The sequence below is a fragment of the Tachyglossus aculeatus genome, chromosome 21, assembly GCF_015852505.1.
Source record: "Tachyglossus aculeatus isolate mTacAcu1 chromosome 21, mTacAcu1.pri, whole genome shotgun sequence".
Taxonomy (NCBI): domain Eukaryota; kingdom Metazoa; phylum Chordata; class Mammalia; order Monotremata; family Tachyglossidae; genus Tachyglossus; species Tachyglossus aculeatus.
In genome coordinates this window covers 26331679-26358051 of record NC_052086.1, presented here as the reverse complement: position 1 = coordinate 26358051, position 26373 = coordinate 26331679, and the positions used below count along the sequence as shown (strand labels likewise).

At 45.1% G+C, this 26373-nt stretch overlaps 1 protein-coding gene across 2 annotated transcripts in view; it reads right to left on the bottom strand.

The window, feature by feature from the left end:
* Window positions 1-26373, bottom strand: part of DNAH10 (dynein axonemal heavy chain 10) — a 185923-nt gene that overhangs the window by 70830 nt on the left and 88720 nt on the right. For both annotated transcript variants that reach the window (XM_038762289.1, XM_038762288.1), the window contains 7 exons: window positions 22487-22622; window positions 15407-15529; window positions 14219-14353; window positions 11687-11903; window positions 10041-10160; window positions 6248-6393; window positions 4130-4282 (listed from right to left, as the gene is read on the bottom strand). In XM_038762289.1, coding sequence (XP_038618217.1) covers window positions 4130-4282; window positions 6248-6393; window positions 10041-10160; window positions 11687-11903; window positions 14219-14353; window positions 15407-15529; window positions 22487-22622 — 1030 coding nt within the window. The remainder of the gene's footprint in view (window positions 1-4129; window positions 4283-6247; window positions 6394-10040; window positions 10161-11686; window positions 11904-14218; window positions 14354-15406; window positions 15530-22486; window positions 22623-26373) is intronic.

The window sequence follows — 26373 nt, the reverse complement described above, 5'->3', positions numbered from 1 at the left end:
AGGTCCCTGTTGCACTTCGGGCTCACGGTCTTAAAACCCATTTTACAGATGGGGGAACTGAGGCACAGAGAACTGAAGTGACTTGCCCACAGCAGACAAAACGGCAGAGCTGGGGTTAGAACCCATGATCTTCTGCTTCCTAGACCCATGCTCTATCCACTAGGCCAAGCTGCTTCTCCTAATGCTCATCCCAGCGCTTAGAACAGTGCTTTGCACATAGTAAGTGCTTAATAAATGTCATTATTATTATTATTCTTATCCCTCCCAATCCTCCTCTCTCAGCTGCCTTCGACACTGTTGACCACCTGCCAACTTGTACTTCCCAAGCGCTTAGTACAGTGCTCTGCACACAGTAAGCACTCAATTAATACGACAATGAATGAATGAATGACTCCTGGAAACGTTATCCAACCTCGACTTCGCTGACACTGTCCTTTCCTGGTTCTCCTCCTATCTCTCCCTGGCTACTTGTTCTCAGCCTCTGGAGAACTCATTCGCTCCCACGGCTTCAACTACGACCTCCATGAGGATGATTCCTAAATCTACATCTCCAGCTCTGATCTCTCTCTCACCCTGCACTCTCGCATTTCCTCCTGCCTTCAAGACATCTCTACACGGACATCCTGCTATCACCTCAAAAGTAACCTGTCCAAAACAGAACTTCACCTAACAATAATAATAATAATAATGGCATTTATTAAGCGCTTACCATGTGCAAAGCACTGTTCTAAGCACTGGGGAGTGAGCAGGTTGTCCCATGTGGGGCTCACAGTCTTAATCCCCATTTTACAGATGAGGGAACTGAGGCTCAAAGAAGTTAAGTGAATCGCCCAAAGTCACACAGCTGACAATTGGCGGAGCCGGGGTTTGAACCCGTGACCTCTGACTCCAAAGCCCAGGCTCTTTTCCACTGAGCCACGCTGCTTCTCTTCCCACCCAAACCCTGTCCCCCTCTTCCCATCACTATAGACAGCAGTGACTGTCATACTTTGGGCAAGTCACGTCACTTCTCTGGGCCTCAGTTCCCTCATCCGTAAAGTGGAGATGAAGACTTTGAGCCCCACGTGGGACAACCTGATGACCTTGTTATCCCCCCCAGTGCTTAGAACAGTGCTTGGCACATAGTAAGCGCTTAACAAATGCCATTATTATTATTATTACAAGAAGGACTTGTGATTCCTTAACTCCAAGAAACACAGAATCATAACTCAGAAGATGCTCAAGAGACCAGATGGATTGTAAACTTAAATGATCCGGGACAGGTGTATTTCAGGAATGGGGACTCCACTACCGTCCCCAGACTTGCCCCCTTCCTGTCTCACAAGCCCTTAACCTTGGTGCTATGTTTGACTCCTCTCTCTCATTCAACCCACACATTCAATCTGTCACTAAATGTGTTCAACCTTCACCACTTCGTGAAAATCTGCCCTTCCTTCTCCATCCAAACTGCTACCACGTTAATCCAGGAGCTTATCCTATCCCACCTTGATTACTGTATCAACCTCCTTTCTGACCTCCCTGCCTCCTGTCTCGCCCCTGTCCTGTTCCATACCTCACTTTGCTGCCTGAATCATTTTTCTATAAATGTTTGGTCCATTGGCAGCCCAGCCACCTCCACATCCAAGAGAAATGCCTTACCACCTTGGCCCCTCCTACTTTACCTTGCTGCTCTCCTCCTACTTCCCACGCACTTAGTACAGTGCTCTGCACACAGTAAGCGCTCAATAAATACGATTGATTGATTGATTGATTGATTGATTGATTGATACAGCCCATCCCGCACGTCACTCCTCTAATGCCATCTTACTCACTGTACCTCGATCTCGTCTCTCTCACTGCCGACCTCTCACGCAAGTCCTGCCTCTGGCCTGGACCGCCCTCTCTCTTCATCTCTTACAGACAATTACTGTTCCCCATTTCAAAGTCTCCCTGAGGGCCCATCTCCTCCAAGAGATCTTCCCTGACTAAGCCCTCATTTCCCTTTCTCCCACTCCCTTCTGTGATGTGCAGCATGGCTCAGTGGAAAGAGCAGGGGCTTGGGAGTCAGGTCATGGGTTCGAATTCTGACTCCACCACTTGTCAGCTGTGTGACTGAGAAGCCACTTAACTTCTCTGTGCCTCAGTTACCTCATCTGGAAAATGGGGGTTAAGACTGTGAGCCCCACGTGGGACAACCTGATCACCTTGTATCCCCCCCCAGTGCTTAAAACAGTGCTTCGCACATAGTAAGCGCTTAACAAATACCATCACCATCATCATCATCATCGTTCCCCAGCCAAAAATCAAGCTAGACAATGAGGTTTTTTGAAAAGCAGCGCGGCTCAGTGGAAAGAGCCTGGGCTTTGGAGTCAGAGGTCATGGGTTCAAATCCCGGCTCCGCCACTTGTCAGCTGTGTGACTTTGGGCAAGTCAATTCACTTCTCTGGGCCTCAGTTATCTCATCTGTAAAACAGGGATTAAGACTGTGAGCCCCCCATGGGACAACTTGATCACCTTGTAACCTCTCCAGTGCTTACAACAGTGCTTTGCACATAGTAAACACTTAACAAATACCATCATTATTCTTATTACTGTTATTATGTGCTGACTTGCTCCATTAATTCACCACCCCCACAGCCCTTACATATATGTCCCAAATTTATACATTTATATTAATGTTTGTCTCCCCCTCTATACCGTAGACTCATTGCGGGCAGGGAATGTGTCTGTCATATTATTGTGTTTTTTTTTATGGCATTTATTAAGCACTTACTATGTGCAAAGCACTGCTCTAAGAGCTGCGAGGTTACAAGGTGATCAGGTTGTCCCACAGGGGGCTCACAGTCTTAATCCCCATTTTACAGATGAGGTAACTGAGGCCCAGAGAAGTTAAGTGACTTGCCCAAAGTCACACAGCTGACAGTTGGCAGAGCTGGGATTTGAACCCCTGACCTCTGACTCCAAAGCCTGGGCTCTTTCCACCGAGCCACGCTGCTGTTGTACTCTCCCAATCATTTCGTACAGTGCTCTGCACACAGTAAGTGCTCAAAAAATACTATTGATTGATTGACAGACAGGTGAGAAGGGAAGCAGCGTGGGCTAGTGGATAAAGTACAGGCCTGAAAGCCAGAGGATCAGTGTTCTCATCCCAGCTCTGCCATTTGTCTGCTGTGTGATCTTGAGCAAGTCACTTAACTTCTCTGTTCCTTGGTTTCTTCAACTGTAAAATGGGGCTTCAAGACCTGTTCTCCCTCCTCCTTAGACTTTGAGGCCCATGTGGGACAGGGACTGTATCCAACCTGAGGACTTTGTAATTACTGTAGCACTTAGCGCAGTGCTTGGCACATAGTAAGTGCTTAAGAGACACCAGAAAAAAAAGAGAAGGGAGTTCTTGGCTAATCACTGGAAAGGCAATAGGGACGGTAGTGGAGTCCCCATTCCTGAAATACATCTGTCCCGGATCATTTAAGTTTACAATCCATCTGGTCTCTTGAGCATCTTCTGAGCCATGATTCTATGTTTCTTGGAGATAAGGAATCACAAGTCCTTCCAGTAATAATAATAATGATAATAATAATAATAATAATAATAATAGTATTTGTTAAGCGCTCACTATGTGCCAAGCACTGTTCTAAGCACTGGGGGGGATAACAAGGTGATCAGGTTGTCCCACGTGGGGCTCACAGTCTTCATCCCCACTTTACAGATAAGGGAACTGAGGCCCAGAGAAGTGACGTGACTTGCCCAAAGTCACACGGCTGTCAAGTGCTGGAGCCAGGATTCGAACCCATGACCTCTGACTCCCAAGCCCGGGCTCCTTCCACTGAGCCACGCTGCTTCTCTGTAAGTAGTTAGTACAGAGCTCGGCACAAAAGCAGGAAGTCTCAGTATATGCCACTGATCGCTTGATTGCCTCTTCCCTTCCTCCCACACTTCCTTCCCCTCCTCTTCCTCATTCAATCGTATTTATTGAGCGCTTACTGTGTGCAGAGCACTGTACTAAGCGCTTGGGAAGTACAAGTTGGCAACATAAGACATTCAACCAATGGAGCACTTTCATGATTTTTGCCTCGGGGATTTGAAGGCACAAGGAAGAAGCCAAGGTCAAAAGCCTTGCTTTCCCACTTTCCCACCCATGCCCAGTCCCTACCTTCGGCATGTTCATATCATCCATGAAGACTAGGAGACGTTTCCCCATAGGTGGCCCGAACGTGTCCTTGGTTCGTTTCTCTACATTTGCTTCTAGGTTTCTCTGAATATCCAGGGAAGTGGTACGGGAGGAGAAGTTGACAACCAACACAATCTGAAGTAAAAGGCAAAAAAAAAAAAAAAAAGCTAAGTAATCACACGATAGAAGGGAATGTTTTCTCTTTCTTACTGGCTAGAGAAGCAGCGTGGGTCAGTGGAAAGAGCCCGGGCTTTGGAGTCAGACCTCATGCATTCAAATCCCGGCTCCGCCAATTGTCAGCTGTGTGACTCTGGGCAAGTCACTTAACTTCTCTGGGCCTCTGTTCCCTCATCTGTAAAATGGGGATTAAGACTGTGAGCCCCCCTTGGGACAACCTGATCACCTTGTAACCTCCCCAGCGCTTAGAACAGTGCCTTGCACATAGTAAGCGCTTAATAAATGCCATTATTATTATTAAAAGATAGGAAATAAGGGATCAATCAATCAGTCAATCGTATTTATTGAGCGCTTACTGTGTGCAGAGCACTGTACTAAGCGCTTGGGAAGTGCAAGTTGGCTTGTAGGGGATAGAGGAAAATGACCATTTTTCAGGATGGAGAAACAGAAATAATGGGATCTCTCAGGAATCTGTCCCAGGTTCAGTTTTGTTTATCATCCCTTATTTGTTTCTTTAAATGACGTTTCTTAAGTGCTTACTATGTGTCAAGCACTGTTCTAAGCACTGAGGTAGGTACTAGTTAATTACGTCAGTCACCATCCCTGTCTCACATGGGGAAAGTGAGTCATAGTAGGACCAAAATCTGAAAGAGGGAGTGTGCAGTGAAATCGCAAAGTTGGCAGATAACAATTAACTTTTCCAAGTAGTGGTAGAATACTAGGAATACAGGCAGAAACTCCAGGAAGACTCACAAAACTGATTTAATGGCCTGGAAAATGGCAACTGAGCTTGATTTTAAGCCAGGGCAAAGTAATTCCTCTAGGGAACAATAAGTCGATGATGGGACTTGACTGAAGTTTATAAAATCATGACAGCTTTGGGCAGGGTGAACAAGGAAATGGTTTACCAAATTTCTCAACAACAGAAACTGGTGGTATCCACGGAAGCTGGAGGGTTGGTAAATTCAAAACAAGTGGAAACATTTCTTCGCTCACTGGATACTAAAACTACAAAATACTTTAAAAGCGTGAAGTATCATGACCTAGAGGAAAGACCACGGGTTTAGAAGTCAGAGGACCTGGGTTTAAATCCTAACTCCACCACTTGTCTACTGTGTGACTCTGGGAAAGCAACTTAACTGCTCTGTGCCTCAGTTGCCTCATATGTAAAAAAGGGATTCTCCTCTCAGGGTCGCACCTGGAGATTTTCCAAACTCTCCCAGTCTTGACTATGGGAAGAAGAGTCAAACAGAGGCATGTCCATTCTATTCCTAGCTTGGGCAGTGGCTAGCAAGTGGAAGGCCATCTACAAGTCAAAAGTCACCTGTGCTGGGCATCAGAGGAACGGGAGAGAGTCAAGGGCGGAGACTCAAGTTTACTGTGCAATGGCAATGGAAAACCACTTCCTTATTTTTACCAGGAAAACTCTATGGATATGCTACCAGAATAACTGCAGGTGGAGGCGGGGCGTTCCAGTAGAGATGTGCCCGAGGCATCGCTATGGGTCGGAGATGACTCGACGGCGTAATACAAGAGAATGGAGATTAAGACTGTGAGCCCCATGTGGGACACGGACTGTGTCCGACCTGACAAACTTGTATCTACCCCAGCACTTAGTACAGTGCCTGGCACATAGTAATGCTTAACAAATACCACACAAAAAAATGTACATAGCCATGCCATGGGGTTTAATTAGAAAGCATAGTGGGTAGGTAGATCTATGTTTATCGGGGAAGAGTTCTTAGAGGATAAGGATGTTGAATTGGTTTTTTAAAGGCCTGAAGGAAGGTGGAATGGAGGAGTAGAGGGGACAAAAAGTTCCAGAGATAGGGAACGGCTTAGACAAAGAGACTGAGGAGGAAAAGACTGAACGAGAAAACTAAAAGCACAAAAGCTGCTGAATGGTGAAGCGCGAAGTTTTACATTAGTATCTTGATTGAGACTTTTCAAGAAGTTCTGGGTAGTTGCTGTCTTTGAAGTGCCAGATTCACCAACCAGAACTACGGGTTGTTTGATTTTGGTCATTTGTTCCAGTAACCAGGAGGTTCGGGTAGTGTCCACTGTTGGAACTAAAAAATGAATAAATAAATAAATAAATTGCAAATGAAGAAAATGTAAGAACGGCATAAGAGCGGCAGTTTAATTTAAATGTAAGATAGTAAGTCAAGCAATTGCATATATTGAGTACCTACAGTGGGCAGAGCACTGCACTAAGTGCTCAGTAAGCATCTCACAACCTTGAGTTTCATAATATCTTACTCAGAAACATTGAAAAAAATGGAATTATAGCAGCGTGGCTCAGTGGAAAGGGCACAGACTTTAGAGTCAGTGGTCAAGGGTTCAAATCCTGACTCCGCCAACTGTCAGGTGTGTGACTTTGGGCAAGTCACTTAACTTCTCTGGGCCTCAGTTATCTCATCTGTAAAATGGGGATTGACTGTGAGCCCCCCGTGGGACAACCTGATCACCTTGTAACCTCCCCAGCGCTTAGAACAGTGCTTTGCACATAGTAAGCGCTTAATAAATGTGCCTGTGCTCTTCCCATTTTAGACCACACCGCTTCTTGAGTTGTACTTCCCAAATCCTTTTTTCAGAGATTTTATTGGTCTAGTCCTTGCTATTTATACCTGTCTAAAAATAAATGTATTCCCCATCTTTTGATATACAGGTTAGAGGACCTGATTTTGTTTTTGAGAACCAGGACTGTTACTTTCCTAATAATAATAATAATAATAATAATAATAATAACAATAATAATAATGATTGTGGTATTTGTCAAGTACTTACTATGTGCCAGGCACATTATTATTTCTAGACTGTGAGCCCGTTGTTGGGTAGGGACCATCTCTATATGTTGCCAACTTGTACTTCCCAAGCGCTTAGTACAGTGCTCTGCACATAGTAAACACTCAATAAATACAATTGAATGAGTGAATGAATGAATAGAATCATAGCTCTGGAAGAGACTTTGAGCTTGTCCAGCCCTAAGCAGTTAACTAAGTCATCAAGTAATATATTGCATCTCTTCTGTCCTCCAAGACAACTCTACCTGGAAGTCCTGCGAGGGCCTTAGGCTCAACATGTCCAAAACTGAAGGCCTCATCTTCCCACCCGAATCAATTAATCATTCATATTTACTGAGTACTTACTGTGTGCACTTCTCTTCCTAATTTCCCATCACAGTTTGACCCCACCATCCTCCTCATCTCTCAAGCCCACAACCTATTAGCCTTGACTTTTTCTTTCCCTCGTTCTCTCTCCCCCGGCCCCCAGTGCTTAGAACAGTGCTTTGCACATAGTAAGTGCTTAACAAATGCCATCATCATTATTATTATTATTACTAAGTGCTTGGGAAGTACAAATTGACAACATATAGAGCCAGCCCCTACCCAACAACAGACTCACAGTCTAGAAGGGGGAGCCAGACAACAAAACAAAACAAATAGACAGGTGTCAATACCATTGGAATAAATAGAATTACAGCTATATACACATCATTAATAAAATAAATATAGTAAATATGTACAAATATATACAAGTGTTGTGCAGAGGGGAAGGGGGGAGGGGCGATGGGGAGGGGAGGAGGAGGAGGAGAGGAAAAAGGGGGGGGCTCAGTATGGGAAGGCCTCCTGGAGGAGGTGAGCTCTCAGTAGGGCTCTGAAGGGAGGAAGAGAGCTAGTTTGGCGGATGTGCAGAGGGAGGGAATTCCAGGCCAGAGGTAGGATGTGGGTCAGGGGTCGACGGTGGGACAGGCGAGAACGAGGTACAGCGAGGAGGTTAGCGGCAGAGAAGCAGAGGGTGCAGGCTGGGCTGTAGAAGGAAAGAAGGGAGGTGAGGTAGGAGAGGGCGAGGGGGTGGACAGCCTTGAAGCCGACAGTGAGGAGTTTTTGCTTGATGCGTAGGTTGACAGGCAGCCACTGGAGATTTTTAAGGAGGGGAGTAACATGCCCAGAGTGTTTCTGCACAAAGATGATCCAGGCAGCAGCGTGAAGTATAGACTGAAGTGGGGAGAGACAGAAGGATGGGAGATCAGAGAGGAGGCTGATGCAGTAATCCAGTCGTGATAAAATGAGAGATTGAATCAGCAAGGTAGCAGTATGGACAGAGAGGAAAGGGCAGATCTTGGAGATGTTGCGGAGGTTGGACCGGCAGATTTTGGTGATGGATTGGATGTGTGGGGTGAACGAGAGAGCGGAGTCAAGGATGATGCCAAGTTTGCGGGCTTGTGAGATGGCAAGCATGGTAGTGCCATCCACAGTGACGGGAAAGTTGGGGAGAGGACAGGGTTTGGGAGGGAAGATAAGGAGCTCAGTCTTGGACATGTTGAGTTTTAGATGGAGGGCGGACATCCAGATGGAGATGTCGTGAAGGCAGGAGGAGATACGAGCCTGGAGGGAGGGAGAGAGAACAGGAGTGGAGAGGTAGATTTGGGTGTCATCAGCATAGAGATGATAGTTGAAGCCGTAGGAGTGAATGAGTTCACCAAGGGAGTAAGTCTAGATGGAGAACAGAAGGGGACCAAGAACTGACCCTTGAGGAACCCCTACAGTAAGGGGATGGGAGGGGGAGGGGGAGGAGGAGCCCGCGAAGGAGACTGAGAATGAGCGGCCGGAGAGATAAGAGGAGAGCCGGCAGAGAACGGAGTCTGTGAAGCCAAGGTTGGATAGCGTGTTGAGGAGAAGGGGGTGGTCCACAGTGTCGAGAAGACAGCTGAGAGGCTAAGAAGGATTAGGATAGAGTAGGAGCCATTGGATAGGGTAAGAAGGAGGTCATAGGCGAGTTTTAAAAAGGGCAGTTTTGGTGGAGTGGAGGGGACGGAAGCCAGATTGGAGGGGATCTAGGAGAGAGTTGGAGTTGAGGAATTCGAGGCAGCGAGTGTAGATGACTCGTTCTAGGATTTTGGAAAGGAAGGGTAGGAGGGAGATAGGGTGATAACTAGAAGGGGAAGTGGGGTCAAGAAAGGGGGGTGTTTTTGGATAGGGGAGACGTGGCAACGTTTGAAGGCAGAGGGGAAGGAACCAGTGGAGAGTGAGCGGTTGAAGATGGAAGGTAAGGAGGGGAGGAGGGAAGGGGCGAGAGTTTTCATAAGATGAGAGGGAGTGGGGTCCAAAACACAGGTGGAGGGGGTGGCACTTGAGAGGAGGGAGGAGATCTCATCTGAAGATACTGCTGGGAAGGATGGGAGAGTAGCGGAGAGGGTTGAGAGCAGGGGGGATGGAGAAGGGGGAGGGGTGACTTTGGGGAGCTCAGACCTGATTGTGTTAATTTTACTAAGGAAGTAGGAGGCCAGGTCGTTGGGGGTGAGAGATGGAGCAGGGGGAGGAACAGGGGGCCTGATAATAAGAATTATCATTTCTTAACAAAGTTTCACTGCCTAGACAGTTTTTATTTACAGAAGCAACACAAGGGACTAGCAGTCACTAAAAAGGCCGTAAATGGCCATGCAACTGGTAGGGCTTGGGATCCGATTATCTGTTTGTCAGAGTTACTTTAAGTTAATAGTAATAAACTTGGCCAATAGAGCCTAGTGTTCACCCAACCACAAATCCTGAGCAGTCTTCATCTTTGCAAAGTTTCAATGCACCACTACTCACTTTTAACCCTCCGTCAGATTTTTAGGAAGCAGAAACAGACATGAAGCTCACATTATTTTTCTACCTTTAGTCATTAAGCTCCAGAACTATATTTCCTTAAACTTAATTTGGATCTCCCTTACCCAAGATGTGAATAAATTTCTCTTCAAGCTTATGAATGTACTGGGGAACCAACTTGTTCCATGGTATCCACTTCTTCTGCCTGGGATCAAAATGAAACTCATAAAGTGTTGGAAGTTGACCTGCAGCAAATAAGGAGCTTTCGTTACTTTAGGAAATGGAGGTTATAAAAAGCTGAAATACGAAGGGAGTTTTAGAACTCGACTAAAATGAAGTCCCTCTAGAGACATCCAAGTCTGAGTTTCTGTAATAAAATGTATCACCTAAAGGTGAAATCAGTGGTTTCACACAGCCCGAGTGACTCTCCACAGTAAGAGAAGCAGTGTGGCGCAGTGGAAAGAGCTCGGGCTTTGGAGTCAGAGGTCACGGGTTCAAATCCCGGCTCCACCAATTGTCAGCTGTGTGACTTTGGGCAAGTCACTTCACTTCTCTGGGCCTCAGTTACCGCATCTGTAAAATGGGGATTAAGACTGTGAGCCCCCCCATGGAACAACCTGATCACCTTGTAACCTCCCCAGCACTTAGTACAGTGCTTTGCACATCATAAGCACTTAATAAATGCCATTATTATTATTACTGCCCTCTAATTTCTTCATGTTTTAAAGAGAAAGCCCCAGTAAAACTCAGAAAGGCATGTAGTATGGCCGAAAACATGGCAGAGTAAAATATCAGTAAGAGGTGAGCGATGCTAATAGCTAATTCATAATAATAATAATGATGATGGTATTTGTTAAGCACTTACTATGTGCAAAGCACTGTTCTAAGTGCTGGGGAGGTTACAAGGTGATCAGGTTGTCCTGGGGGCGGGGGGGGGGGCTCACAGTTTTAATCCCCATTTTACAGATGAGGTAACTGAGGCACAGAGAAGTGAAGTGACTTGCCCAAAGTCACACTGCTGACAGTTGAAGGAGCTGGATTTGAACCCATGACTTCTGACTCCAAAGCCCGGGCTCTTTCCACTGAGCCACGCTGCTTCTCATAATTCATCCCACCATCATGGCCACACCTGGGACATGGATGGAGGAACCATTGAGAGGAAGGTGGCCTTCCAAAACGGCCACCCCAGGCCTGGTTACGGCCACTGTTTTTAAGCATAGTAGATGAAATCTTTTAAAAAAATATCCCCAGTGTCAAGTGTCCCTCTGATGGACTCATTTCAAGAGAGGAATGGAAAACCACCTTAACACATCTATTTACTCAAAGTGTTTCCTCTCTGCCACACAACACCCTGATCTGTACCCTGGGTGAAAACAGGAGACAGTACATGTGAAGGCAGGTGGGTGAATGAGGGGCACTGCAGAGCTTTGAACAAAAAAGGGAAAAAAACACAATAAAATCAGTGAGGTGAAAGAGGAAAGGCCAAATGGCTTACAAAAAGTCTAAATAATTATGAAAGAAGTTAAAGGAACCAAAGATTTCCCTGAAGCAGAAAGAACCAAGGGGATTGTCTTGCTTTCTTTATGACTTCTCTGGAACTCTGAATTTTCATTTAAGAACAGCCTCATCTGCCTTAAGCATTATTAAATCTTCATCTCCCTACAACCAGGCAAGTTGGTAAATCCATTCAGAAGACAATATTAAGTAAAATAAATTTATCTTTGGAAAAAACGAAGAATTAGAAGAAGAATAGGGAAGTAGAGTCTCTTACCTGGAAGTTGTCCGGGTTTGGCCCAAACATGATCATCATTAGCAGTAGACATTGAGGCAATGCTCTTTATATACTCATCAAATTTAATTCTCCCATCCTCAAGCAGGGTAGCCCCCAAAGAACAATAAAGGGCCTCCAGAAAATAGGCCTCCAAGATATCAGGGTCTTCTGTTTCCACCTCAAGAAATGCATCCAGCATCGTGGTCAACTGGGTCACCTGGAGCACAGAAGGTGACAATCCAACACCACACTTGGGGATGAATTCTAGGCCCAAGCCAACATTTGCACTGACACGGTCTAGCCTCCTGCCTTGGCCGCGGAGATCTCTTTAGCTTCTTAGGGAGGTAATCTCTTGGCATTTTGACAAGTAGAAGTAACTGATTTCTTATCTGCCATCACATCACTCCCTGCCACTCGGTATGATGGCAGCTGCAGTGGTGTGCGTGTGTGTGTGTTTGGGGGGAAGGTGGTGAGGGGCATTGGGAGAGTCTTTGCAGCAGCAGATAGTAAGCACATTTTTGCCTTCCTAAACTCCTTTTTTCCCTCTTTCCCCTCCTTTTTCTTTCCCTCTTTTCTCCCTCTCCCTATGCCTCTCCCCCCTCCATTTTCCCTGCTCCTTTTTCCTCTTTTCCCCTTCCCCCCAACTCTTTCTCCCCTCATTTTCTCCTACTCCCTCTCTCTTCTCCTTTTCCCATCTCCTGTCCTCCTCTTCCTTTATTCTGCCTTCTCAGAGTCTCCCTACCAACACCCAATAAATCAATTAATCAATCAATGGTATTTATTGAGTGCTTACTGTGTGCAGAGAATTATACTAAGCGTTTGGAGAGTACAGTACAACAGAGTTGGGAGACAGAACCCAGTTGACCCATTAAAGTCAAGAAGTTCCTATCTCCAGCCAAAATCCCATTCAATTTAATGCCCTTTTCTCTTGTTGTTTGGTGGATAGAGCACAACATAAAACCCATAAAAAACCTTTCCTATATTTGAAGATAGTTATTAAGGCATCCCCTAACCTTTTCTGCTTTCAACAGAAGCGGCATGGCTCAGTGGAAAGAGCCCGGGCTTTGAAGTCAGAGGTCATGGGTTCGAATTCCGGCTCCGACAATTGTTAGCTGTGTGACTTTGGGCAAGTCACTTAATTTCTCTGGGCCTCAGTTCCCTCATCTGTAAAACGGGGATTAAGACTGTGAGCCCCCCGTGGGACAACCTGATCTCCTTGTAATCTCCCCAGCGCTTAGTATAGTGCTTTGCACATGGTAAGTGTTTAATAAATGCCATCATTATTATTATTATTATTATTAACAACAGCAATTCCTTCATTCTTTCCTCAAACATGTATTTTCTAGTAGAAGCAGTTGAGAAGCAGTGTGGCTCAGCGGAAAGAGCCCAGGCTTGGGAGTCTGAGGTCGTGGGTTCTAATCCTGGCTCTGCCACTTGTCTGTTGTGTGACCTTGGGCAAGTCACTTCACTTCTCTGGGCCTCAGTTACCTCATCTGTAAAATGGGGATGAAGACTGTGAACGCCCCGTGGGACAACCTGATTACCTTTCATCTACCCCAGCGCTTAGAACAGTGCTTGGCACATAGTAAGTGCTTAACAAATACCATCATCATCATTAGTAGTAGTAGTAGCATTGGTAGTCACAGTATTGGAAAAGTACTATAGAAACACAAGACAGATTCCCTGTCCACAAAGAGTTTACACTTTAACAGGGGAGATGACACTCCAAGCATTCAATTTAAGACACTGTTAGTAATATTGTTGTGATTCAATAATTTTTCAAATGTCTTTTTAGAAACCACTATTTAGATAGCCAATCTCTAATTACTAGAGTCTCCCTCTTTCCTCTTTTATAAAAGATAGGAATTTAATGCTAAGATAAATTGCTTAGGTGTAACTCTGAACAAAGGTAGAAGGAGAAACCACATGACCCTTTAAGTTTTCTTCCACTCTTCTGAGTATTTATAATAATAATAATAATAATGATGGCATTTGTTAAGCACTTACTATGTGCAGAGCACTGTCCTAAGTGCTGGGGGGGATACAAGGTGATCAAGTTGTCCTACTTGGGGCTCACAGTCTTAATCCCCATTTTACAGATGAGGTAACTGAGGCTCAGAGACTCACTCAATCAATCAATCAATCGTATTTATTGAGCACTTACTGTGTGCAGAGCACTGTACTAAGCGCTTGGGAAGTACAAGTTGGCAACATCATTTAAGAGAATTAAGAGAATTTAAGTGACTTGCCCAAGGTCACACAGCAGACGTGTGGCGGAGTCGGGATTCGAACCCATGACCTCTGACTCCAAAGCCCGGGCTCTTTCCACTGAGCCACGCTGCTTCTCAAAGGGCAAGGGCTTTATCTGAAAGGGCAAATATATACACTACTAAGACACATGGCATAAAAATAATAAAATGCTATTAAAACTCCAGTAAAGTTCCCAATTTAACGTGAGAGTTGGAAATGGGACTAAAGTCTTCAGGGGAACACTTAGGACGCTACTTGTTAAAAATAATGATCGTTTCTTACCATGTTTAGATCTGTCTGAGGAACGATAGTCTTCAGTTTTTCAACCTGTCTGCCGTCCACCATCCCATCTATAATCATTTCGATACAGGAAGGAACATATTTATCAAACAGGAGGTTTAACTCCGTTTGTTCTTGCTGAAGGTATAGTAGACAAAAAAAAAAAACAACATCAGTCCATACATTATCAGCCACACCTGACGTGAAATTATAAAATGGTCCCTCCTGGGACCTTGCTTTTGACTCATATAAAGGTCCCTTCAGAACAACGCTGGCCCCTCTCCTGGTTGAGGCTACTAATAATAATGATGGTATTTGTTGAGCACTTACAATGTGCAAAGCACTGTTCTAAGCGCTGGGGGGATACAAGGTGATCAGGCTGTCCCACGTGGGGCTCACAGTCTTAATCCCCATTTTACAGATGAGGGAACTGAGGCCCAGAGAAGTGACTTGCCCAAGGTCACACAGCAGACGAGTGGCGGAGCCGGGATTAGAACCCATGACCTCTGATTCCCAAGCCTGGGCTCTTTCCACTGAGCCACACTGCTCATCTAATGTTTCTAATGAAACATTATAAGTGAGCATCATCACTGTCATGAAGTAGGCACCCGCACAATACCTGCACATAAATGCGCAATCCCTCCACGAGTATTCTCCTACCATAATTATAACAATTCTGACAGGACCGTAGGGGCAACTGAGAGAAGCAGCGTGGCTCAGTGGAAAGAGCCCAGGCCTGGGGAGTCAGAGGTCATGGGTTCTAATTCCGGCTCCCCCGCTTGTCAGCTGTGTGACTTCGGCCAAGCCACTTCACTTCTCTGTGCCTCAATCACCTCATCTGTAAAATGGGGATTAAGAATGTGAACCCCACGTGGGACAACCTGATCGCCTTGTATCCCCTCAGCGCTTAGAATAGTGCTTGGCACATCATCATCATCAATCGTATTTATTGAGTGCTTACTGTGTGCAGATCACTGTACTAAGCGCTTGGGAAGTACAAATTGGCAACATATAGAGACAGTCCCTACCCAACAGTGGGCTCACAATAAGTGCTTAACAAATACCATCATTATTATTATTATTATTATTATTATTATGGAAACCCACCCAATCCCTTGGTAACCTAGGTGAACAATATGACACTCAATTCAGATCAATTGTTTTCATCTTTATTTAATAAATCATTTGTACCTTGTTTGATCTCCGGTTAATCCATTTACTCCAGAACGGCCTGTATTTTAGGTTTTTAGGGTCCACGAAAACCATTCCACATCGGGACACCGTTGCGGGTGAGGCATACTGTAAATCGCCAACCTTGAAGAGAGGAAAACCAAATCTATCCTTATTTGGCCTTTAAAAAATTATATTCTGTATCTCGAATCCTCATCCTACAAAATATCCTGCCTTCCCACTTGGGGAAGCAGTCGCTCACCCAGGGTGATGGGTGATTGTTGCTTCTAATAGTCCAAGCGACAGGGCTCAGTGGAAAGAACACAGGCCTGGGAGCCATAGGGACTAAATTCTAATCCCAGTTCTGCCACTTGTCTGCTGTGTGTCTTCGGGCATACAACTTAACTTCTCTGTGCCTTAATTCTTTCATCCGTAAAGGGGAGATTAACTTCAACTCCCCCTACTTAGACTGTGAATCCTACATGGAGCATGGACTGTGTCCATCCTGATTACCCTGTATCTACCCCAGGGCTCAGTAAAATGCCATCATAGGCATTTAACAAGTACCATAATCATAATCAGTATGTACCCGATGAGGGTTCCTTTTTTGATTTTCATACATTTTTACTCTGATCAATTTTTACTTTTGAATTTTAGCCAGTTTTCTTCTTGTTCTGATTACCTTCTTATTTTCTAGTTGCCTGTGCTCTTCCATTTAGACTGAGAATCCCCTGAAGCTTAAGGATGGGTTTTAAGAGCATTTTATGTCATTAACAGATTAATCAATGGCATTTATTCAGCATTTACTCTGTTCAGAAAACTGTTCTAAACATTTGGGAGAGTACAATCAGAGTTGGTAGACATAATAATAATAATGATGATGGCATTTATTAAGCACTTACTATGTGCAAAGCACTGTTCTAAGACATGTTCCCTGCCCACAAGGAGCTTACAGTCTAGTGGGGGAAACAGATATTAATATAAATAAATAAAGCACTGCAGCCCAGCACATTGCAAGCACTTCACAAATCTTATTAATAGTAATAAACTGATGAGAATAATCATAAGCAGCCCAGGACAAACATGTCACAACTACATGATGGACATTACCACGGCTCTGATTTCCATATATAACCTTTCTGCACTTTTTTGACAGAACTCAAGTTCAATCGACAGAGGCACACTGTATAAACAAAGATATCTGCATAATATCAATTTGAAGGTACCCAAGAATAAGAACAAAAAGAATTCAGTTACTTCCCACATCTAAAGAATGAGGAGTGACTTAAAAACAGAAAGTCAAAGTCTTCATCAGTGGTATTTATTTAGTGCTTACGGAGTACACAGCACTGTACTAAGGGCTTTGAAGAGTAATAATAATAATAATGATGATGATGGCATTTATTAAGCATTTAATATGTGCAAAGCACCATTCTAAGCGCTGGGGAGTTTACGAGGTGATCAAGTTGTCCCACGTGGAGCTCACAGTTTTAATCCCCATTTTCCATATGAGGTAACTGAGGCACAGAGAAGTTAAGTGACTTGCCCAAGGTCACACAGCTGACAAGGGGCAGAGCCGGGATTTGAACCGATGACCTCCGACTCCAAAGCCCGTACTCTTTCCACTGAGCCACGCTGCTTCCCTAGAGTACAATACAAAGGAGTTGATACACACAGTCGGTGCTCACGATGAGCTGAGCCTTGATGAGAAGCTTCCTAAATTAAGACAGATTTTTGGACCACTCCCTTCTTGTGAAAACACTATTCATTCATTCATTCCATCACATTTATTGAGTGCTGACTGTGTGCAGAGCACTGTACTAAGCACTTGGAAAGCACAGTTCGGCAACAGATAGAGACAATTCATTCATTCATTCATTCAATCGTATTTATTGAGCGCTTACTGTATGCAGAGCACTGTACTAAGCGCTTGGAAAGTACAAGTTGGCCACATATAGAGACAGTCCCTACCCAACAGTCTAGCTCACAGCTACCTCTCTTCCTCCCTTCAAAGCCCTGTTGAGAGCTCACCTCCTCCAGGAGGCCTTCCCAGACTGAGCCCCCTCCTTCCTCTCCCCCTCTTCCCCCTCCCCATACCCCCCGCCTTACCTCCTTCCTCTCCCCACAGCACCTGTGTACTTACCAAGCGCTTAGTACATTGCTCTGCACACAGTAAGCGCTCAATAAATACGATTGATGATGATGATATGTATATTCGTTTGTACAGATTTATTACTCTATTTATTTTATTTGTACATATTTATTCTATTTATTTTATTTTGTTAATATGTTTTGTTTGGTTGTCTGTCTCCCCCTTCTAATAATAATAATAATAATGGCATTTATTAAGCGCTTACTATGTGCAAAGCACTGTTCTAAGCGCTGGGGAGGTTACAAGGTGATCAGGTTGTCCCACAGGGGGCTCACAGTCTTAATCCCCATTTTGCAGGTGAGGGAACTGAGGCACAGAGAAGTGAAGTGACTTGCCCAAAGTCACACGGCTGACAGTTGGCGGAGCCGGGATTTGAACCCATGACTTCTGACCCCAAAGCACGGGCTCTTTCCACTGATCCCTTCTAGACTGTGAGCCCACTGTTGGGTAGGGACCGTCTCTAGAGGTTGCCAACTTGGACTTCCAAGCGCTTAGTCCAGTGCTCTGCACACAGTAAGCGCTCAACAAATACGACTGAATGAATGAATGAACAAAACAAAACAAGTAGATGGGTGTCAATACCATCAGAATAAATAGAATTATAGCTATACACACGTCATTAATAAAATAAATAGAATAGTCAATATGTACAGGTAAAATAAATAGAGCAATAAATCTGCACAGACATCTATACAGGTGCTGTGGGGAGGGGAAGGAGGGAGGGCAGGGGGGATGGGGAGGAAGAGAGGAAAAAGGGGGCTCAGTCTGGGACAATCCCTACCCAACAACGGGCTCACTCTATAAACTTCATTTTTCTGACCCGGATAGTTCTCTCCTGCTTCTCCTCTTACTCGATCCTTCGCAATCTCTATCGCCAGCTCTTCTTCGACCTCCAACTCCCTCACTGTTAGTATCCCTTAAGGCTCAGCTCTGGATCTCTTCTTCTCAAGCTACGTCTGTCCTCATAGTTTCAGCTGGCCTCTCCTGTCTCCACTATACCTCCAAGTACTTCTAGACTGTGAGCCCACTGTTGGGTAGGGACTGTCTCTATCTGTTGCCAACTTGTCCTTCCCAAGCGCTTGGTACAGTGCTCTGCACACAGTAAGCGCTCAATAAATACGATTGATTGATTGATTGAAGTAGATATCTCGCCTGCCCCTCAAACTTATCGTGTCTAAAACCGAGCTCTTCTTCCCTCTCAAATCCTCTCTTCTACTTCACTTTCCCATCACAGTTCACCACGCCACCATCCTCCATTCATCATCAAGGCCCTGCTGAGAGCTCACCTCCTCCAGGAGGCCTTCCCAGACTGAGCCCCTTCCTTCCTCTCCCCTTCATCCCCCTCTCCATCCCCCCATCTTACCTCCTTCCCTTCCCCACAGCACCTGTATATATGTATATATGTTTGTACATATTTTTTACTCTATTTATTTTATTTGTACATATCTATTCTATTTATTTTATTTTGTTAGTATGTTTGGTTTTGTTCTCTGTCTCCCCCTTTTAGACTGTGAGCCCACTGTTGGGTAGGGACTGTCTCTATATGTTGCCAATTTGTACTTCCCAAGTGCTTAGTACAGTGCTCTGCACATAGTAAGCGCTCAATAAATACGATTGATGATGATGATGATGATCCTCTCAAGCCCACAACCTTCTGATGTCTCCTCCTCTTTCCAACCCCTTATTCAATTTTTCTCCACAACATTTCCAAAATCCAACCCTTCCTCTCCAGCCAGGCGGCCAACATGTTGGTCCAGGAGCTCGGTTCTAAAGCGATTGATCAGTTCTCTCCCTCCAACTTATAATAATAATCATAATAATGGCATTTATTAAGCGCTTACTACGTGCAAAGCACTGTTCTAAGCGCTGGGGAGGTTACAAGGTGATCAGGTTGTCCCACGGGGGGCTTCACAGTCTTAATTCCCATTTTCCAGATGAGGTAACTTAGGCCCAGAGAGGTGACTTGCCCAAAGTCACACAGCTGACAATTGGCAGAGCGGGGATTTGAACCCATGACCTCTGACTCCAAAGCCCGGGCTCTTTCCACTGAGCCACGCTGCTTCCCTCTTACTTATCCCTCTTCTTCCACTACAGTTTTCCTAGTTTTCAGTCTTGATTTCTCTCCCACTAACCTACTCACTGCCTTTCTCTATGCATAGCTGCCCTCATGACCTCCTCTTTCAAAGCTGACAGACCAAAGCGCTCTCCATCTTCAGAGTGCTCCTGAAATCGCATTTCCTTCAGGAGGCCTTCCCCAGGTAATCTCTAATCTCATTCATTCGATCGTATTTATTGAGTGCTTACTGTGTGCAGAGCCCTGTACTAAGCGCCGGGAAAGTACAATTCAGCAATAAAGAGAGAGACAATCCCTGCCCACACTGGGCTTACAGTCTAGAAGGGGGGAGACAGACATCAAAACAAGTGAACAGGCATCAATATACATAAATAGAATTAGATACAAACACATCAAGACAGACACAACACACACCTGTATATATGTATATATGTTTGTACATATTTATTACTCTAGTTATTTATTTATTTATTTTACTTGTACATATCTATTCTATTTATTTTATTTTGTTAGTATGTTTGGTTCTGTTCTCTGTCTCCGCCTTTTAGACTGTGAGCCCACTGTTGGGTAGGGACTGTCTCTGTATGTTGCCAACTTGTACTTCCCAAGTGCTTAGTACAGTGCTCTGCACACAGTAAGCGCTCAATAAATACGATTGATTGATTGATTGATTGATCAAGAACAAGTGACCAGGCATCCCTTCTTTATATCCCCCAACTGCCATTTCAGCCCTTCCATCCCCCCTAAACACGACTTCAAAAGCTTCATGGCACTTTACATATATATAAAAGTAATACTACTACTAATAATAGAAGCAGCGTGGCTCAGTGGAAAGAGCCCGGGCTTTGGAGTCGGAGGCCATGGGTTCAAATCCTGGCTCCGCCAATTGTCGGCTGTGAGACTTTGGGCCAGAAACAACTTTTCTGTGCCTCAGTTACCTCATCTGCAAAATGGGGATGAAGACTGTGAGCCCCATGTGGGACAACCTGATCACCTTGCAACCTCTCCAGCGCTTAGAACAGTGCTTTGCACGTAGTAAGCGCTTAATAAATGCTATCATTATTATTATTAATAATAATTCTGGTATTTGTTAAGTGCTTACCATGTGCCAGGCACTGTACTAAGCGCTGGGGTAGATACAAGCAAATTGGGTTGGACACAGTCCTTGTCCCATGTGGGGCTCACGGTCTCAATCCCCATTTTACAGATGAGGTATCTGAGGCCCAGAGAAGTGAAGCGACTTGCCCAAGGTCACACAGAAGACAAGTTTATAGACTATTCCATTTCTTTCATTTTGTTAATATGTTTTGTTTTGTTCTCCATCTCCCCCTTCTAGACTGTGAGCCTGCTGTTGGGTAGGGACCGTCTCTATATGTTGCCAACTTGTACTTCCCAAGTGCTTAGTACAGTGCTCTGCACACAGTAAGCGCTCAATCAATACGATTGAATGAAAGCGGCGGAGCTGGCATTAGAACCCATGACCTTTTGAAGCCCAGACCCGTGCTCTATCCACTGGATCAGGCTGGTTATTTTCTATTACTTCCCCCATCGGTAATCAATCAATCAATCAATCAATCGTATTTACTGCATCAGCCTTCTCTCTGATCTCCCATCCTCGTGTCTCTCTCCACTTCAATCCATACTCCATACTTCATGCTGCTGCCCGGATTATCTTTGTCCAGAAACGCTCTGGACATATTACTCCTCTCCTCAAAAACCTCCAATGGCTACCGATCAATCTGCGCATCAAGCAGAAACTCCTCACCCTGGGCTTCAAGGCTCTCCATCACCCCGCCCCCTCCTACCTCACCTCCCTTCTCTCCTTCTACTGCCCAGCCCGCACCCTCCGCTCCTCCACCACTAATTTCCTCACTGTACCTCGCTCTCGCCTGTCCCGCCATCGACCCCCGGCCCACGTCATCCCCCGGGCCTGGAATGCCCTCCCTCTGCCCACCCGCCAAGCTAGCTCTCTTCCTCCCTTCAAGGCCCTGCTGAGAGCTCACCTCCTCCAGGAGGCCTTCCCAGACTGAGCCCCTTCCTTCCTCTCCCCCTCGTCCCCCTCTCCATCCCCCCCATCTTACCTCCTTCCCTTCCTCACAGCACCTGTATATATGTATATATGGTTGTACATATTTATTACTCTATTTATTTATTTATTTTATTTGTACATATCTATTCTATTTATTTTATTTTGTTAGTATGTTTGGTTTGTTCTCTGTCTCCCCCTTTTAGACTGTGAGCCCACTGTTGGTTAGGGACTGTCTCTAGATGTTGCCAATTTGTACTTCCCAAGTGCTTAGTACAGTGCTCTGCACATAGTAAGCGCTCAATAAATACGATTGATGATGATGATGATGATCTTATTTACTGCATGCTCAATGCTCAGTAGAAGAAGCGTGACTTAGTGGAAAGAGCCCGGACTTGGGAGTCCAATGTCGTGGGTTCTAATCCCGCCTCCGCCACTTTCATTCATTCAGTCGTATTTATTGAGCACTTCCTGTATGCAGAGCACTGGACTAAGCGCTTGGGAAGTACAAGCTGGCAACATATAGAGATGGTCCCTACCCAACAACGGGCTCCCAGTCTAGAAGTCACACTTATCAGCTGTGTGACCTTGGGCCAGTCACTTAACTTCTCTGGGCCTCAATTCCCTCAACTGTAAAATGGGGATTAAGACTGTGAGCCCCACGTGGGACAACCTGATTACCCTGTATCCTCCCCAGCGCTTAGAACAATGCTCTGCACACAATTAAGCGCTTAACAAATGCCATCACCAACATCATCACCTGCCAAAGTGCAGATGCCACTTCTAACCAGATGCGCTCACAAATTTTGCTCCAGATAAGGTGCATGGAATGCTTTAATAGTTACCTACCTCAAATAATAAAGCACAGTGCGTTTGAAGTCGGATGCGTTCGCCATTTGCCAACGTCAACAATTTGTTGTCATCCATCACAGAATTCATATTTTCTACCCAAAGAGCATCCACATCCCCATCAAATAAGATGTATCTGGGGACATAAAATTCAAGTCAGTGTTCACTCTGAAGTAGCTTCTGAATCAATCACACACATCAGCGCTTAGAACTGTGCTTTGCACATAGTAAGCGCTTAATAAATGCCATTATTATTATCATCATCATCATCATCAATCGTATTTATTGAGCGCTTACTATGTGCAGAGCACTGTACTAAGCGCTTGGGAAGTACAAATTGGCAACATATAGAGACAGTCCCTACCCAACGGTGGGCTCACAGTCTAAAAGGGGGAGACAGAGAACAAAACCAAACATACTAACAAAATAAAATAAATAGAATAGATATGTACAAGTAAAATAAATAAATAAATAAATACCAGGGTTGCCCGCCCCCGAAAGAAGAAGATGAGCACAGAGAAGAGCCCACCCAGACTGAAATCCTAGGGCCCAGCCTAGTCATACTCCAATCAATTAATCAATCAACCAACCCATCACACTCTAACCTCCCCAGCGCTTAGAACAGTGCTTTGCACATAATAAGCGCTTAATAAATGCCATCATTATTATTATTGATTGAGCGCTCACTGTGTGCAGAGCACTGTATTAAGCACTTGGGTGAGTACAATACACGGAGCTCCTTGACCGCGAGTAAACAGTCTAGAGGGGAGATAGACATTATCTAAATAAATAAATCACAGCTATGTACATAATAATAATAATAATAATGGCATTTGTTAAGTGCTTGCTATGTGCGAAGCACTGTTCTAAGCACTGGGGGGGATACAAGGTGATCAGGTTGTCCCACGTGGGGCTCACAATCCTAACCCCCATTTTACAGTTGAGGTAACTGAGGCTCAGAGAATAATAATAATAATGATGATGATGGTATTTGTTAAGCGCTTACTATGGGCAAAGCACCGTTCTAAGCGCTGGGGCGGATACAAGGTGATCAGGTTGTCCCACGTGGGGCTCACAGTCTTAATCCCCATTTTCCAGATGAGGTAACTGAGGCTCAGAGAAGTTAAGTGACTTGCCCAAGGTCACACAACAGACATGTGGTGGAGCCGGGATTAGAACCCATGACCTCTGACTCCCAAACCCGTGCTCTTTCCACTGAGCCACGCCGTTTCTCTATAATTGTGGTATTTGTTAAGTGCTTACTATGTGCCAAGCACTGTTCTAAGCGCTGGGGGGGGATACAGGGTAATCAGGTTGTCACACTTTTAGTCCCCATTTTACAGATGAGGTAACTGAGGCAGAGAGACGTGAAGTGACTTGCCCAAGGTCACACAGCAGACAAGTGGAAGAGGTAGGATTAGAACCCAAGACCTCTGACTCCCAAGCCACAGAGCCACGCTGCTTGGGAGGGGTGAATAAAGGGAGCAATTCCAAGTGCAAGGGTGACACAGAAGGGAGTGGGAAAAGAGGAAATCACGACTTAGTCAAGGAAGACCTCTTGGAAGAGATGGGCCATCAGTAAGGCTTCGAAGGTGGATATGAAGCGGGAGGGGGTTCCATTCATTTAATCACATTTATTGAGCACTTATGGTGTGCAGAGCACTGTACTAAGCACTTGGGAAATACAAGTCGGCAACATTTAGAGACGGTCCCTACCCAACAAGGGGCTCACAGGCTAGAAGGGGGAGACGGACAACAAAACAAAACACGTAGACAGGTGTCAAAGTCGTCAGTCGCCAGGCCAGAGGCAGGACATGGATGAGAGGTCAGCGGTGAGATAAATGAGATCACGGTAAAGTGAGAAGGTTAGCGTTGGAGAAGCGGAGTGCACAGGCTGGCTTGTAGTAGAAGAGCAGTGAGGTAAAGTAGGAGGGGGAAGGGGGATTGAGTGCATTATGTGCTTTCACAGCATGCCCACGGTAGACTACGGAGATTTATAATCTTAGGGAATGTTCAAGGATTTCCACTGATGGGCAATATTTGGTACATGTGCAGTGTGACCACGGTTACTTCACTTGCTAGGAGAAGCTGAACCTCCAGTTGGAGGACACCTGAATTAGGGGTCAATAATAATAATAATAATAATGGCATTTATTAAGCGCTTACTATGTGCAAAGCACTGTTCTAAGCACTGGACCTTCTACAGCCAGGCCGCACCCTCCGCTCCTCTGTCGCCAACCTCCTCACTGTACCTCGTTCTCGTCAACCCCCGGCCCACGTCATCCCCCTTCTTGTACTTGTACTTCCCAAGCGCTTAGTACAGTGCTCTGCACACAGTAAGCGCTCAATAAATACGATTGATGATGATGATGATGATGATGCCCCTGGCCTGGAATGCCCTCCCTCCGCACATCCGCCAAGCTAGCTCTCTTCCTCCCTTCAAAGCCCTACTGAGAGCTCACCTCCTCCAGGAGGCTTTTTTCTTCTCTTCCTCCCCATCCCCTCCACCCTACCTCCTTCCCCTCCCCACAGCACCTGTATATATGTTTGTACAGATTTATTACTCTATTTATTTTACTTGTACAGATTTACTATTCTATTTATTTTTTTAATGATGTGAATCTAGCTTTATTTCTATTTATTCTGACGACTTGACACCTGTCCACATGTTTTGTTGTCTGTCTCCCCCTTCTAGACTGTGAGCCCGTTGTTGGGTAGGGACCGTCTCTATATGTTGCCGACTTGTACTTTCCGAGCACCTAGTACAGTGCTCTGCATACAGTAAGCACTCAATAAATACGATTGAATGAATGAATGATGGCCTCTTTTCCTAGAAATATCATTTCCAGAAACCAGGAAGCGACCCTAGCCAATACAGCCCTCCTGTCGGGGCCCTGGGCCTTCTCCTAGCTCCAGTGAGCAAATGTTGGGCTGTAGATGTGTTTCAAGAAAAAGGGGCTCCCTGGGCTATTTTAAACCAAGCGTTTGTTCCTTTTTCCCCGCCTCTTTAAAGCATGAAAACAACAGTGAACTCTTTCCTCTTAACATACTTATTTTCTCTAGATTTCGAAAGCTGAACCTAGCAATTTTGTTCTCATTTCTGTTTAGAGACATCAGTCCTGACGATTTTTTAGAGCATTTCAAAAACAGTAGCTAACAGTGCTCTTATCTTCTAGGGAAGGATGCAGGCTTATTTCTGCACATCAGAAACATAGAAGAAACGGAAGTCAGTCTCCTGAATGAGGTCTATGTCTCTTCCTGGGATAAAAATGTACACATCTACTCTTTCCAGTTCAGCGGTCTCTCCAAAGAACTAAACAACGATTGGTATTTTCAAATTTTTTTAAAAAAAGCAGCACACAATAATGGGTAGACTACGAGGCTGTAGCATCCCAACCCTGAATCCAGAGCCGAAAAATTGAACCGCCGACAGTGGAACAAGTGGGGCTAGAGGACCACCAATGGCAGCTGGAGCACTGTTGGCTTCTACCCAGAGGCCTGTGAGGTAAATTGCTCTTTTACGAAAGAGAAGAAAGGGAGCAACAATACCACTGCCCTCTCACTGACTCTGTTCTCTAACGACTTCATACAGGACGTTACCACTCTTCAAAAGCATCGCCTTAGAAGCTCTGCCTAGAGTCCTGACACCCTTCAATCAATCACATTTATTGAGCACTTCTCTGTGTGCGGAGCGCTGTATTAAACATTTGCCTTGGAAGCCCTGCCTGGAGTCTTGACTCCCTTCTATCTATATACCCATCTCTAATGTGTTGCCAACTTGTACTTCCCAAGCGCTTAGTACAGTGCTCTGCACACAGCAAGCGCTCAATAAATAGGATTGATTGATTCTATCAATCAATCCTATTTATTGAGCGCTTGCTGTGTGC